The following is a 17,214-nucleotide window of genomic DNA, read 5'->3' on the forward strand; positions in this document are numbered from 1 at the left end:
TGCCCCACACTGGTGCCATTTTGTAAGCAGCAAGTACCCATTTGTTTTCTGGCCGCCCAGACCTGAATAATCACACAGAAACTATATTAGTTACAACACCTTTGGTCTATTAGCTCAGGCTTCTTATTAACTAACTCTTCCATCTGAAATTAACCCATTCTATTAATCTGTGTATCACCACAAAGCTGTGGCCTTCTGGTAAGGTTCTGGAGCATCTGTCTCCTTCAGCAGCTACATGGTGTCTCTTTGACATAGCCTACTTTCTCTATATATCTCTGTTCAGATTTTCTGCCTGGCTGTACTCTGCTAAGTCATTGGCTGAAAGAGCTTTATTCATCAACCCATAGGAGCAATACATATACAGAAGGACATCCCACATTGACAGTAATTCTCATACCATGTAATTTGATATAGAAAACTATTGAATTCATATTATCAATCTATTATTATTTTGTTCTCAACCTGGTACCTAATAACAACAACAACAAAACCCTGAAGCTATAAACTAATCTGTGTGTGTGTGTATGTGTGTAAAACTAATAAGAAATATAAAAGCTATCTACATTCAGAAGAATGTTCTACCAAATCAAGGAGATTTTATCCTAGAAATCCAATAAAATTAAAATTTGGGAACCCATCAATATAACTCACTGCTTCATGACAACAAACAGGAAGAAGTTATGTGGTTGCTTGGTATAAAAGAAGAAATTTATTCATTGTCATCTCAAACACATTTTCAACAGAACTGTAAGAAACTGATATCTAGGGGCTGGAGAGATGACTTGGTGGCCAGGAGCGCTTACTTCTCTTCAGGTGATCCTAGTTCAATTCCCAGAACCACATGAAAGATTACATCAGACTGTAATTCTAGTTCCAGGGATCAGAGCCCTCTTCTGGCTTCTGCAGGCACCAGGCAAGCACATGGAGCACATACGAACATGCAGACAAAATATCCATCCATACAAAATAATGTCCACCGTAAACCTGCAACTACCATGGAGAAACAAAATAGCAACCTTATGGAAAATGGGAAAGAGAAGGATGTATGATCAAACGTTATTATTCAGTATCAGTCCTGATAATAAATCACAGGACTGAGATACTGATATTCAGTCTCATCATGATTGGTGGATAACTGAAAAGTAAAATTAATCAACCCAAAATACTGAGAGTTCATCTGAGTTGTGAGACTAGCAAGTAAGCAGCTTGTGTTTACACTGTGAGAACTAGGTCAGATGGCAAAAATACACTGAGAAGATTGGTGTGCTGGGCGTGTAGTTCAGTTGGAGTGCTTACCTAGCATGCAGAGTCGAGGGTTCGTCTTCCTGCACCCTGTAAAGATGAACAGTGTGACACACACCTGTAACCCTAAAAGCCTGAGAAGCAGAGGCAGGCGATTCAGAGGTTCAAGGTCATCCTTGGCTATATAGCAAACTCAAGAACTACCTGAAATATTTGAGTCACTGTTTCAAAAGACAAAACAAATAAAAAAAAACAAAATATCAATATGAAATATGGAAGAAAAAATCAAACAAATATGTGAAACTTGTATTAAACAAACTAAAAGATACTTCCAAGAAGCGAAAGGGACATCTTAAGACTATACATAATTTTATGAAACTGTTTTCTCCAAATATATATGCATACAGAAAATGCAGCCTTATTCCATAGCCTAAATGGAATTTTTCTTTTGTTCTCCTTTTTTTTTTTTAAATTAGAGACTGGCTCCAAGGTTTTCCTAGAAAATTGTACATTCAAAAATGACTAGGATAAGTTTGAAAAAGAAGAGCGACATGAATAATAATAGTCAGTGTTCTTGATTTTAAAATACATACAAAAACTGCAAAGATTAAGACAATGCGAAGGTTGCAGACAGCTCAGGGGGCATCATAACCCCGTTCATGTGTTGCTATGGAAACATCACAGATCAGTTATGGAACAAAGATTCATTCAACAGATCACACAGAAATCTGTTAACTCTTTGGGGTAAAAACGAAAAAAAAAATATGTCCTTAATTCACGTCATTCACTGAAGTAAATTCTCTTAAATTTAAAATATGAAGTAAAAAAATAAAACCACTGCAAATGAAGAAAATCTATTTAAGTGAACACTTACCAGTCTCAGAATTTATTGAGCATAAAAGCAATAGGTATTTTTAAAATATTAAGAAGAAAAACATCAGTATATTAGATAAAATAAAAATTAAAATGTATAGTCACTTAAGTACCATGAACAAGCAATAACAAAAAGGATAAAAATTTCAACAATTCTCGGGGTCAAAAGGTAATTGTGTTATATTGTGAAGATTAAAAAAAGCATTAAAAAAGGAGCATTGGATCTTAAACATTCATTAGACTTATCCCACAAGTTTAGCTGTAAGCTTCCTTCTGCTCTCAGCAGACCAGGATGTTAGAGTAGGCCTTCAAAGCTTACCCTGTGCAAAATATCAAGATAAACTAGCTTCTTAGGGAAGATGGCCTTTGCTGTGACGAATACATTGAGAGAAAGCAAGTCAAGGAGACACACGGTGGTAGAATGTTCAGGAGCAGGAGTATTCTGCCACTTCCTGCTGGGCGACAGGACACTATCACATTTCATGCGCCTTAAAATAGCAATACTTCTTCCTGTTTGGAATTAAATGAGTCAGCACGGCCCTGCCATAGTAGGCATTGAATAAATGTTGATTTTCATTCCGTGAAAAAGAGGAGAGAGGCTGTAATCACACATGTGTTCATTCACACATTAAGTCCTAGCCTGGATTTGCCACTTCTGTCTACAGTCTACTTAATCTACCTACTACTTTTTTGTTTGTGCCAAAGATAGTACAAAGGGTCAAAGGTGGTATGAAGGGTGAAAGCCCCAGTTATAACACAGTTGTCTGCAGAGGTAAAGAGTTTTCTAAAATATACTCACTTAAAGATAGAACCCCTGTTGGCAGAGATATGGGTGAGCCAGTCCCAGTGTTATGAGTGTGAGAGAGCTGTTCCCATTGCTCATCTGTCATGTGGCCAATGATTCTTTGCAATGAATGACTACATATAAAAAAGTATGAATAAAGGGTTTCCTTGTGACTCGCTGCATCACACTGCAGCATCAATGATGAGATTTTTCCCTTCCTTTTTTCCCGCTTTTTTCTCTTTTGTTTTATTGGGAATGAATGGGTGGGATTGGGAGACATGATGTGAAAGACACAATGAATAAATAAAATAAAAAATGAAGTTAAAAAAAATGACAAAGCCCAGAAGCTGATTCAAATAAAATCAGTTGTCGAATACATCACTGAATCCATGAAAGATGGAGTCCGATTTAAACTTCAAATGCATGATTACTATCAACAGTGAATGAAGTTTCCTGAAGCAAATGATAAAAGTCACAATGAGTAAAATGCCAGAGACTTTCAAGGTTTTGATATGATGGAGAAAAAACAAAAGATGGTCTGGGGATATAGCTCAGTTGGTAGGATGCTTGCCTACCCTGCAGGAAGTCTGGGGTTTGATCCCACATAAAACCAGGAGCTGCACTTCATGCCTTCAATCCCAGTGCTCAGGAGGTGGAAAGAGGAAGGTGAGAAGTTCAAGGTCATTCTTGGCTGCACGGCAAATTTGAGGCCAGCCCAGACTACATGAGGCCCTGTCTCATAAAGACAACAAAACACAAACAAATTAAAGAAGAAGTAACCAAAGAGATAGTTACACACTTTTTATAATACGTTGTACATACAGTGTCACACGCAATCACTTATGGGTGGGGCATGTCAATCTAAGGTAGCACAGTTACACTTGGGGGTAAAGCGACTCCGTTATTCCTATTTTGTGGGAATGCCAATGATGTGCTGTCGTTTCTCTGCAACAGAACGCCACTGTGCTACCTTCCAGAAGCCCAAGGGCGTCCTCATATCTCCACCTAGCTGCGGCAAGCAGCCGGCCAAGCCTGGGTTGATCTGCCAGCTGAGCTGCCGCCCGGGATACGTTTTGTCTGGGGTCAGAGAGGTGAGCTGTGCCACATCTGGGAAGTGGAGTGCCAAAGTTCAGACAGCTGTGTGCAAAGGTAGGTGCCTGCGTGGGGCAGGAGAAAAACCAGATTCCTACATAATGGCATATGGATGTCGGGTAGGGCTGCCCCTCTGCGGATTTTACCGCAAGTCCATGGTAAAATGGCAGGTAAAAACCACGTATGAACTGGGAAGGTTTCTGGTTCCGAAGAGGGAATTTATGAAAATCCAGCTGGGAGAGAATGACGGAAGAAATAGGAAAATGTAGATGATGCTAGGGCCGGAATCAGCCGAGAGTTCCCTTCGGGAGCGGGAGACGGCGGTCTGTGAAGAACCTCTGATGCCTAGAAAGCAGAGGGAATGGTGCTGGCTCAAAGGAATGGGCCACAAGCACTTTGAAGCCTGCATCTCGCTACATTTTTGTTTACCCCACAGCAAGAGCAACCCAGGGAGGAAAACAGTGTTAAAAACAAGAAAGAGTCCTGAGAAGTAAAAAACAGGATAGATAGAGTCCTCCAAAATAAAAATGTGTGTGTGCGCGCCGCACACACACTCCAGGAGATGAGGGGAAAGAAAGTATAAAAGTGATATTGTTGAAATATCACTAATTTGAAGTTTCAAACTGAGAATCCCTTGGGAATAAACAAGTACTAAACAAGAAACTCGAATATCTCAACTGATCAACCCAAGGAGACTGAAGTTAAGAGTTGTGAATGAGATTGAGGAGCCCAATGCCTACGTCATGAAGAGAATCAGAAACTGAGGGGGGAAGGGGCTGAGTTTCCTTTCTGTCCTTCCTACTATAGAACAGCCTCCCTGAAAGATCTGGGTCTTTAGCCCCCAAAGCCCCTGAGCACTGGGGCTGACAAACTTCCACTGAGAAAAAGTTCAAGTTGCATAGTCTATGAGGCAGAAAGAAAAACTGTACCAGAGAGCTGAGTCTGATTCGCATTACAGAAGGAAAAGCAACCGTGCCTCAGGAAGGGGTGGGGGGTAAATAAAAAACTATTTCAAATCCAACCAGACTATTACTTAACTAGAAATGAAAACTGCAATACCATTCTTTTTTCAGATTATCAGTATGCACTGTGCATCTTCATACGGGAAACAGAAATTGAATAAAATTCCAGAGAAGCAGTGAAATGAGACACAGGATAGGCAATTCAGATCTATCTGTCTGGGAAATTGAGCAGACCTCGTTCAACATCGTTTAGAAATAAAAGATGTATTCTAACCCATAACAAAAAGTTGACTTCAAGTCCCTTCAATTCAATCTATACAGTGCTAGCAGGCTTAATTCAGCTCTTGTAGCGTGTAAAGCTTTTCCACTGTCAAAAGTATCATTAGCTTAAATTTGCTGTTTGTTTGATAGTACCTTCTGGGACTGCTAATTAATTCTGATCGATGGCCCCATTTTCGAGTGTACTTTCTGCCCCCGTCAGCTTTCTTTTTCTTCCATTTATTCCTCTGTTTCATTAAAAAGACAAAATATTGACCAAGTTACTACTGTATGCCAGGCACTGAATAAAACAGCACGGAGAGAAATACTCTTTTCCTTCAAGTAAATGGGCGAGAAACTTCTGTTTTGCTGTGGCTTGCTGAGTTTTCTGGTTGAGAAAAACAGAGGCTATGTGGGCTCAGGGAGTGCGCATACCAGGTGGTTGGAAGAGCCAGGGGCAGCTTTTGAGCTTAGGATGAAAGGACCTGCAGTTGCTCTTGGCCGGGGTGGAGGGAGGATATGGTTGGTCATTAAGGCAGGCAAAGACAAAGAGAAGAACCAAGGCAAAGAACCAAGTACAGGGCAGACTACAGAGTTCCACGGGCTAACGGCAATCCCAAGTGGAGCATGAGTTCCCAACAGTGGAATGCGAATGTAGGCGGGACCAGTTCAGGAAGGGGCTCCTAAGTCACATAAGATAGACTATACAAAGTAGTTGTGCCATCCTAATCAATTGGTAATCAGCATATTAAAAATTATAAAGTATTAATATAACCTGTTTGGCCACCTTTTAAAAATAATTTAGAAGTATTTATTACTTCTAAATAACAATTTATTCAGGGTGTGGTGTTTAATTGATTTGTGGTTTTGTTTTGTTTTTTTTTTTTGCGGGGCGGGGACATCAGATGTGGAGGCTCCACAGATCAGCTGTCCAAAAGACATCGAGACTAAGACTGGGGAACAGCAAGACTCTGCCAACGTCACCTGGCAAATCCCAACAGCTAAGGACAACTCTGGTGAAAAGGTAAGGTTGTTAAACATCCCGTCCCTTCTGAATGGACTCTAAGGAAACCACACATGCATGCAGCGTGGCAAATTACTGTTCCCTAATGACGTACAGTCCTGTCTCTCTAGTTCATGCTACATTCTAGTGCCTCGTCTGAGAGAACTGCCAGCGTTGTTTTTAAATAAAAATATCAGATAAAAATCGGACCGAAATTTTTCATTCCCTGAGTTTGTCATATTGTTCTTTCCATTAAGACCCATCATTGATGATTCTTCGCTCTGTGGATAGTTCTGAAAAATCTAAGAAAGCTGTCGATTCAACTTTAATTCCTAGTCATGGGCCTATCTTTTCAGTGATGGATGGCATATTGACCAAGCTGAAGGGTGGACTGCCAGCATTTCTTACTGAGTGTTCCTCAATCCAACCTTTCTCGGTATTTTAGCCTTATATGCACTCTCAGTGGCTACCAGAGATCAACCATCAGCTGCTGGGGAAGAAGAGCTTCGTTTAGGAATTAGGAATGCCGTCTCCTGTTACAGCTGGGCTGTGTCCAAAAGTAGGCAGATAATGTTAAACAGTATTTTGCTTTCACAGCTGCGTGTAAATATATGTAAACCCTTCCAGGCAGGAAATATTGAGGGTGGGGGAAAAAAGACAATAATAATTGTCCCGATAATCATATTGAATATATTTACATTCAAAGCAGCTTTTAAAATTCCCACCTCTGGGACTAAACGTAAGGAGGTGTCCTCAGGCACTGTGAGACTCCTTTCTAATAAAGGTACAATCATGCGCCATCCTCACCAATACCCAGCAGAAAGCGGTGCATTTTAGGATCTGATGAGACATTGCAGGTAAGGGTAGCGCCTGTGTGTCTACAGATGGAGAAACTATGTTTCAGTCTCTGAGAAAAGTCAGCCCAGCCAGGATCAACAGGAAGCAAATCTTCACTTCCCCTGTTTGCTTTTCAGCAGTGTCTCAAAGGCTGTACCAATACATACATCACTGTCTTTCATTCCCTGTTGCCGTGAGAGTCAGGATGGCTTCAGTTTTTCTCAATGACTTCTCGTGTTCTTCTAACCAATGCATGCAGTTGAGTGCAAATCACTTCCAGTGCCTGACTCTTGACTCCCAACCCAGTCATTGTCCCCTTGTCAGATAGTTCATCTCCTACAACAAAAGCTCGCTGGAAGAACATGCAGAATTTCCTGGGACAGTCACATCCAGGTATGTGTGGTCCTTTTAGGAAAGCTCTGTATTTCGGGGAGAGTGGCTCCAGGGAAGCAGGATATTTACACAAAAGCGGTACCTGTCATGGTCCCTAGGATCCTGTGCTGCCCAGAGGCACCGAGGACCAGAAAGCCTGCCTAGGGATCTGTGGCTTGTTAGCTCAGTGCCTCATGTTCAGAAATTCAGACATTGCATCAAAGAGGAGCCTCCTGGCACTAAATGAGGCTCATCAGTAGTAAGATGGCCCTGTGAACATTCAGTCTCAACATCACCATTATTCTGTCTGGTGACATCAAACTGAAGTGATTACATTTAGCCCGTCTGGATGAATCAGGATAATCTTCTCGTATGATTCTTAATTCAATCATATCTTCTAAATGCCTTTTGTCATGTAAAGTAACATTCACAAGTTCCAGAGTGGACATGAATGTCTTCCAGGGACTGTTATTGAAGAATAGCTCAAATGTGCTTAAGAGACAGGAAACAGAAATAGAAGGACCCATTTTTGGAAGGAGAAGTTGGGTATACAAGGAAAAGCTATCGTGTGTGGCTCATGGTCAGAAAATGGTCAGACTCAAAGCACAGTTGACGAGGTCTGCCAGAGAGAGAGAGATTCTGCAAGTGTGAGGAGAGAAAGGAAGAGAACGCCCATCAGAGAAATACAACAGGATTATTAGACAGTGTTCAGTTCGATCTGAGATCAGTGATCATTCACTCTAGCAAGATTAATCTACAAGGTCATGTTAATATCTTCAGAACCAGTATGATATTTTAGAACAAACACAAGGGAGCAGGTGAGGTGGCTTGTTTGCAGCAATATAGAATAGCCAAAAGAGACAGAGGCAAGGCAATTCCAGAACTTAAGTAACAATGCACAAGACACAAACTCAATAAGCGAGGCTTCTGTGAGGACCCTTTTCTAGACTGCTGCTGCCTTGATCATTCCTGGGACAGTTTTAAGAGGGGTTTATTGGTGGGAAAATAGGAGGCTAAGTTACAGATACACTGCAGTCAAAACTGTAACTGTGTGACCCAACTTGAACAAACTCAACTGGGACAGACACCAATAGAAAATAACTGTCTTTCCCTGTCACACACAGGCTTGGTGGCTTGGCTACTTTGGGATAGAAAAATAACTTCCTTCTGTAGTCAAAATCCACTCTCAAGGATTAAAAAGAAGAATCTCGCTGTCTAAATAAAAATTTGAATCTTCTATGCACTTCAAAGCTTTATCCTATTATTGCCCAGAGCTGACCCAGGGGATTGGAAAGTTGGCTCTGTGGATGCTCTTTTGTTTATTCTAAGCCACCCTTGCTTGTGCTTCCCTAGAGCCAGAGTTGGTATAATCGACAGAATCATGGCCACGCCAAAAATGTCACTGTCCTCCAGACCCAGTGATTGCTTCATTATATGGCAAAGGGATTCTATAGGCATTATTAGACAATAGATTTCAAGGTAGCAAGACTACCTCTTATTGTCTAAATGAGCCCTGCTTGATTACCACATCCCTTAAGAAAGGAGCACCAGTCCCAGCTCTAGCTAGAAATAGATGTTCTGGGGGAAGAGGAGCTAGAAGGTGAGGAGTGAGAAGGGCTGTGTTTGCATCGCTGGCTTTAGAAGCTGGAGGGAGGGTCCATTCTGGAAGTCCATTCTGGAAGACTCTGTGCAAGAAAAGCAGAGAACCAGATTCAGCTCTACGGATAACCTTGATTTCAACCTTTTATGAGCTATGAGCACCTTGATTCTTAAGACTGTGGCAATAAGTGTGTGCTGGTTGAAGCTGCTGACTTTGAAGGACTGTGTCATGACAATAGGCAACAGTTGAGTGAGGAGCGATTTTGAGACAGGTTCACTTTTCCCTTTAATTAATGCTGTTATCATCGCAATATCACTGAGATGCTCAGAGCAGTGAGCTTGCAGCTACTGCCTTTCATCCCTCCCGTACACAGATTCCGCTGGAGACCTAGCAGGGTGCCCTACCTCTGCCTCATACGGTTCCTGGACATACACTGTGCTCTAGCAGAATGTTGTCTACCCGCTCCTTCAATTCCTGTGTTATGGTTCACAAGTTCTTAATGCCGGAAAGGATCTAAGGTGGAGTAAAGACAGAATGGCTCAATCAGTTGTTCTCTTTCCCTTAGCCTTCATGACTTCACCTTGCCAAGGCTAACTCATGATTAGCATCTGTATTAGCATCTGTACCTGTTGCTGATAAAATACCAGGACTATGTACCTGTTGCTGATAAAACACCAGTACCAAAAGCAACTTACAGGGGAGGGGGAAAGCTTATATGGGGCTTGTAATTCCAGAGGGATAAGAATCCATTATGGTTGGGAGGCATGGCAGCGCGCTACAGGCATGGTGGAAGCTGATTGCTCACATCCCTAACACATCAACAAAGCAGAGTGTGACTCAGAAGTAGGGTGAGGCTATGAACTCTCAGGGTCTAACCCCAGCGATGTACTTCCTCCAGAAAGTCAACACCGCCTTCCCAAACTTGGGATCAAGTGTTCAAATACCTGAGCTTCTGGAAACATTTCTCCTTGTAACCATTTCAGTGCCCTTTCTCCCTCACCACCCACAGTGCTTGGCCAAGCCTCCCGCCTGCATCATTCACCCAAGGAAGAGCAGGCACCTGTCTACATTCACATCTGTCCCTAAACTCCAAGCGGTGGAGGCCAATCTCACTGCAGCAGACAGACTACATGGGTTTCTGCTGCCCAGCAAGCTCCCATCTATCAGTGGAAGGCAGAAGCCCATACAGCTTAGTCTGCACTATGGGTGTTCTGCGGGATTGTCTGAAGCGGCCACTCCATTTGAGGCAGACACTTTCCCTATGGATAAAACAGAAGTTTCCAGAGCTCTACCACAGCGAGCACCCGTTTTCACAGAATCTCTCAGCTCTGGTGTGTTGATGGGAGTGCGGGCCATGGACCTATTTGGCAGCTTGAGTATCAGCTCCTGCCAATTTGTCTGCCCAAAGGGGCTCTGTAGAACATGGCACTATTTGGCCTCTATAATCCTCTGTTCTGGGACTTTAGTTACAATCACGTACAGAAAAATATACAATCTTTTAAATAGCCTTCTTAAAATATGTAGAAACCCATAATTATTTAGCTCTCAAGAGGGAAGAGGTGTAAAATTACTGGTTGAATCTCTCCCAAGCAAAATAATCAAATTTATTAGTTGACCTTTTTAGCTATTTTAGGTTTTTGTTGATTATAATGTGCAATTCTTATTCCAATTCATTATTGGTTAATTATTAGCTATTCACATTATGTATACTCCCTTCCCAAAATTATAGCTTTCCATGTTTGTTTCATAGCCACAGTTATGAGCCCTTTTAAGAGAAAGTTCACAGTGGTGTGGTTGTGGGGTTTGCAGCCAGTCCTTTAATAGCAGGGGACCAGGACTTTCCTTATTTGTGATGGTTTAAGATTCATCTTTTGTTTGGTGTGTTTAAAATTCTTTCCTTCAGAAAAGAGAGAGAGAGAAAGAAAGAGAGAGAGAGAGAGAGAGAGAGTAGAAAGCTTATAGAACATTCACATGTCCAAGAGCTCTCTTATTCCAGGCTAGCAATTAATGATAAAGAGAATTCAGTAGGAGGTGATATGCCCCCACTGAGCCTTGTGGAAGTTTTTCACTGTGCATGGAATTGTCTAAGAGTTTCTGTACTATCTGCAGCTATACCTTCGGTTTCTTCAACTCAGTTTTCCTCTGTATTTTTAGAGCATTTCCCTCCTCTTCTCATTCTACCTGCATTTCCAAGAATGTCCTGATATTTTCTGGGAAGATATGAGCATTAACATTTATTCACCCCCAAATAGGGCAACGAGGAGAGACCAAAGGAGCAATGCTACCTGTCTAGTTTGGTAAATAAGTTTACTGGGTTTCAGTGACCTACAGGCAGCTGTGTAACCAGGAAGCCTGCCCCAGCCTGACTGACTGCTGACAAAATCTGCCTTCCTAGAGGTCACTGCCCAGGCTGCGGTTGTTTCCATTGGAGTATTTTCTCCCCAGCAATTGCTGTTTTGCTTTGTGACCTCCTGGGTTTCATCAGCTCCCTTGACCCACCTGTGGGTCTGGGTGTTGGGCAATCCTCTGGAGCATGGCCAACTCACCAGTGGCTACAGCACCGAAGACAAGGTCTCCTGTCCACTGGCAGCCCTCAGCTGACATTCACTCCCATGAGAGGGGCCATTCCGATGAGCTCCTCCCAGATCTATGGCTGAATGCTGAATATCTGAGTCTCTTAATTGTTAAAAATAAAAAGGTACCGTCAAATTCATTCAGATGCTTACCAAATCACTTCATAAAGGCTCTCTGAGCTTATTTAAAATATTTTTTAAAAAAAATATAATGGAAAATAAATATATTAAATACTCTAGAATAAAAACAGGACTAAACAAAGGGCCTGCAGTGTCCTTCTCACTTAGTACAGCTGAAGATCTTTCACATAGACCTGAGAACCCTGACACCAACATCACATCCCAGACAATGGGAATACAAGCTGTTACCATACTTTAGGAAAGAAATTTAAATACAATGTTGATCGTCTGAGGTCAGATCAATGCCTGAAGAGATATTATAAGGAAATAGCAAAAATATGTTTAAATGAGTGTATAGAACTGTTTACAAGAGCAAAATTTGGAACCCAAATTAAAAGTTTTTCAACATATTTTTCTGGAAGGAATTATATTTTGTATAGAACATGAGGGGGGCATTTAAAAGTCATCTTAAATTCTGGAGATCACTAAGTGTTGAGTGAGGTAACCCAGAAACAGAAAGGCAATTATCACATGTACTCACTCATAGGTGGTTTTTAAACATAAAATAAAGAAAACTAGCCTACAAATCACAATCCCAGAGAACCTAGACAACAAAGAGGATCCTAAGAGAGACATACTTGGACCTAATCTACATGGGAAGTAGAAAAAGACAAGATCTCCTGAGTAAATTGGGAGCATGGGGACCTTGGGGGAGGATTGAAGGGGGGAGGGGAGAGGCAGGGAGGGGAGCAGAGAAAAATGTAGAGCTCAATAAAAATCAATAAAAAAAGAGTATCAAGTGGTCTACTGTATTATACTTAAATCATACGAAGCAATATGTATCCACCTGTATGAACTGTGGAAAGAGTAGTCTAGATATTACACTCCAAGGAAGTGCCTCCTCCCTTCTTTCCTCTTTATAAAATACTGTATCATCTCATTCCTTTGCTGATAGGATATAAATCAAAAGAGGATAAATGCGCGGCTGACCTTGTCAAATATTTACGTCTCCATCAGGTGTCAGTTCACGTCCACCCAGCCTTTACCCCACCCTACCTCTTCCCAATTGGAGAAATGGCCATCACCTACACCGCAGCCGACTCATCCGGTAACCAAGCCAGCTGCACGTTCTACGTCAGGGTTATTGGTAAGTCTTCTCCAAATCGTGCAGGTGGTTTACAAAAACAATCTGCTTGTGGCCATCGGTGTCCTCGGCCCAGACTTTCCTCCTGGAATTGAAACCCTTCAGGTCCCTTTCTCACTGAAGCCCTACGTATCCTGTATCTGTCAGCATGTCTACTTCTTGCCTGGTGAGCACTTTGCAAAGTTCCGAATGGCTGCTACCTCTCTCTTCTTACTTGCCATTTATTCCCAGTCATTCAAGCCTAGACTCTGTTCCCTTTATGCCTTAGAACTGTATTATTGCCAGAGTCACCAACAATCTCTCCTGCCATTTCTACGATTCCCTTCTAGACCTATGTTTGAATGCTGAACATCTGAGATTCATTAATTTTTTTAAAGTACCATCAAATACATGCAAATGTTTATGAAATCACTTCATAAAGGGCTCTCTAAGCTTATTTGAATTTTTTTAAAAAATCTAATGGAAAACAAATACATTTCACTATATAAATACTTTTACTCAGGTGTCATTTAACTTTTCAACCTAACAACAAATATCAAACTTGAAAAAAACACTTTAAGTTTGTCAAAGGTTATGATGTTTATTATCTAACATGCTATTATACAACATATTTTTCTGAAGGAAATTATACTTTGTACAGAACACGGTGGCGGCATTAAAACGTCATCCTGAGATCCAAAGATCAAGTGTGCTTTGACCGTGCGACTTTCAGTTCTTATTTTACAGGATCTCTCCTCAGAGTTTATTGATAATCCCTGCTTTCTTGCCAGCATTTTCTTCTCCCCTGGCTTCTCTGCTGTCAGTCTTTGCTGGGTACACACACACACACACACACACACACACACACACACACACACACTTGTCTTAACTGTTCTTTTTCTCTTCTCTAACCCTTTGGTCCTTCTGTACCTACAATTCCCTTTTTAAATGTTCATCTAAAAGCAGATAAGCTTAGATGATCTTGGAATGTTGATTTGTAATTTCTTTGTGGGTAAATGATGACGGCTTCCAGACTCCATGGTTAACCAGGAGTTGACTTGACTCAGTGTTCTCAAAGAGCACTGGCCTGCCAGGAACATTTCTCCCGTTTTGCTTTATAAAGCTCTTTGCTTTGAGTACTATCCAGTGGAGACTTGAATTTGAACAAAAGGGACTCCATTGCTGGTTTGTGATTAGCAATCTAAAACCCCTAAGCCAACGTTCCTATACTCATGAAACGGCAAGTGAGTAAAAAGAGACAGAAATTGAGCATTTACTTGTAAAATATAGGTTAAAACAGAAATACATGCATTCTCAGAGGTACAGCTCATTTGATTTCAGAATGTGCTTTTATGCACAGACCCAAATGCCTTGCCCTTGGTGCTCTAACTACAAGTTATTAACTTAATAACCTCAGGTGAGTTCCTTAAGTTTTCTGGCCTATGTCCTCACATAAAAAAAAATTAAAATAGTAATTTGTACTCTCTCCTTTAGACTCTAAAGGTGTATAATTAAAAACACTTTGAACATGTAAAATCTATAACCAGATTGTAATTCCTTCCTGTGCAATTTCTTTACTGTCATATATATTTTATATGTGTATATATACATATGTGTGTATATATAATAATTTCACCATATTCAATCAGTACTTTAAAAAAAGGCTTCCCATCCTACCTCAAAGTCATCTATTCCAGGCACACTTCTGTGGTTGTGATAAAACAGCTTGATCAAAAGCCATTTAATGAAGGACAAGATTTGTTTGGAGTATAATTCCAGGTTACAAGTTAATCACTGGGAGGGAAACTGAGGCAGTAACCAAAGCAGCTGGCCACATCACATCTGCAGTCAAGAGCAGAGACAAGCAAAGGCACCCATGCTGCCTGCTTGCTTGCTTGTGCTCAGCTGGCTTTGTTCTTGCTTACACAGTTCGGAACTCCTGTCTAGGGAGTGATACCGCCTACAGTTAGGGTGAGTCTTCCCATCATTGAGATGGGAACCAGAACAGTCTCACACAGGCATGCCCACAGCTCATGACCCCTCAGCTGAGACTCAGATGATTCTAGGTTATGTCAGCTGACAGTTAAAATTCACCAGCATGCCACCCTTCGATCTGAATTCTAACGTGTAGTAATCGAACTGGAAGGTCACAGTCTGTGCTTCCAACCGTGTTTGGCCGCTCATCTTTAATAAGCCAGTTAAAGGAGTCAGATCAATACTGGAAAGAAAAAAATGTATTCATTGTGGCCACATTGGAAAGAGGGATAAAGAGATCCAGCAAACCCCCAAGTCTGTCTCTAGGGCCCTGAAGTAAAGTTAGAGTTTAAGTGATTGGCCAAGCATCTGAACATCTAAGCAGTTCTCTTCAAAGAGTGGCCCCACCCACCGCTGACCCATCATTGACTGGGCTCCAGCCTCATCCTGTAAGATGTCTAACAAATTGTTAGAACTGTGTGAAATCTTTTTCTGGGAGACAAGCTCCCTCTCTGGCTGGTGCCTTTCCCTCCTCTGAGCACAAGATTACCTGTGAACATTTGGGATCCACTGCTTCAGTAGTCTGATAAACTGGGAGGTACACGGGTCTCCTTGGAAGACTTTCATTTCTCACAGGCTGGTTACAGTTGTTCTAAAGAACAGTCATGACCTGTCTGTCCGATTCCTTGTTCTGCAGACGTGGAACCACCTGTCATAGATCGGTGCCGATCTCCACCTCCAATCCAGGTCTTGGAGAAGGAGCACTCTGCCAGCTGGGATGAGCCTCAGTTCTCAGACAACTCTGGTGAGGACACACAGACCTTGTCAGCTGGGTAGCGCTGGCCAGGTTTTACTCTTAAAAACGTCTTCAGATGGCAAAATACATAACAGCTAAGAAGAATGAGAAACGGCACCGAGTGGTGTGTTTTGATACACATACTATTGAACATTAGCATCTTGCTTGGTCACTGGGCTTTCTCTTTATTCAATACTCACTGGGCATTTATTAAACCTTTGCTAGGTTTCGAATGTACAGGTTTTAATGGGTTTACTAAATTGAGTCTGTGATGCCCTGGAAATATAAACAATGAGTTCCTACTGGCATCCCCAGTCGAATTCTATGTATTCACATTCATCCCCAAGCATTAGATGGATAAATTACAACAGATCATAGAAAGGTTGGGGGAAACTCAAACAAATGTCATTGAAATTCATTTTAAAAACTTTCCCTCAAACAACAAGAAAAGTTAGATCAGTTTCTTAAACTGTCAATATTCTAACAAAGTGAGTCAAAGATACTTCTGTTCATCGAAAGTTCTTAGTTTAGCAGGACTTTTGAGTCTATTGTTTCTCTGCTACAGCCTAAGTACCGAATCTTTATTCTCTAGAAGTAGACAAGCCATGCTAAGTGGCTTGCTCAGCCAGTTTGCACGAACTGAAAATGAAAGCGCCTCAGATGGAAGGGCAATGTCAGAACTGTGGAGGGATACAACTTAGGAACCACAACCTCTCTTCCCTTCCTAGGGGCTGAACTGGTCATCACCAGAAGTCACACCCAAGGAGACCTCTTTCCTCACGGGGAAACTGTCGTCTGGTATACGGCCACTGACCCCTCGGGCAATAACAGAACCTGTGACATCCACATTGTCATAAAAGGTACGCTCTGCCAGACCCTCCCCCAGCCTAGCTGACATTTGGTCTATGTGCTGCCCTCTGTTTGGGGGTGGGGGAGATAGGCTGTGAGTGCCGAGTCTTCAAGTGGAAATGCTGACCCATTGTACATTTCCAGTTGACATCCTTGAGTTTGTGACAGGTCTTCTTTGAGGGTGGTCCTTAATTCCTATGTTGAGTACAGAACTAGTTAGAAAGGTGTCGTGTCCGCCTTATCAGCAACGAAGACGCAACACCAGACTCTTCTTAACTGTGGTTTATTCAGGTCCTTAAAATAATCTTCTCATCCTTTCGCAACCTCTCGCCCCGGGGAAAGCCAGTCTGCAGCTTAAATAACCTCTGGGTAGCCAACCCCAGCAAGCCACGTGGGAGACGCAGATAGGTGCAGAAACGTGGAAGCAAGCCAGATCTTAGCATTAGCCATATATGGTGTTGTTACACATCTGAGAGCATTCACCATTGGAAAGGTGGAAGGTGGGAATCAGCGCCACCTGTAAGGCACGGCATCACGTGGCTCTCTACAGTTCCCCCTTTTTGTTTTAGATGCAACAGGCAAGAGTAGCCTTGCATCCTGAGCGTGTAGGGGGACTGTCCTGCTTCAGTGGCTGTAACGGCTTTAGTAATCATGACTGCTCCGCGCTACTGAAAAAAACCTGATCTTGCATATACACCACAGGCAAGCCAGGGAGACCAACACCAAGAGGCCTACTGACATTCCCAAGCTTGCCCA

The 17,214-nt window shown here is 42.0% G+C and overlaps 1 protein-coding gene across 2 annotated transcripts in view; it reads left to right on the forward strand.

Moving 5' to 3' along the window:
- Svep1 (sushi, von Willebrand factor type A, EGF and pentraxin domain containing 1) overlaps nt 1-17,214 on the forward strand; it is a 172,629-nt gene that overhangs the window by 68,612 nt on the left and 86,803 nt on the right. For both annotated transcript variants that reach the window (XM_087897113.1, XM_087897112.1), the window contains exons 7-11: nt 3,854-4,048; nt 6,117-6,235; nt 12,734-12,863; nt 15,511-15,618; nt 16,338-16,469. In XM_087897113.1, coding sequence (XP_087753239.1) covers nt 3,854-4,048; nt 6,117-6,235; nt 12,734-12,863; nt 15,511-15,618; nt 16,338-16,469 — 684 coding nt within the window. The remainder of the gene's footprint in view (nt 1-3,853; nt 4,049-6,116; nt 6,236-12,733; nt 12,864-15,510; nt 15,619-16,337; nt 16,470-17,214) is intronic.

The sequence above is a fragment of the Myodes glareolus genome, chromosome 16 (genome assembly GCF_982192425.1).
Source record: "Myodes glareolus chromosome 16, mMyoGla1.1, whole genome shotgun sequence".
Taxonomy (NCBI): domain Eukaryota; kingdom Metazoa; phylum Chordata; class Mammalia; order Rodentia; family Cricetidae; genus Myodes; species Myodes glareolus.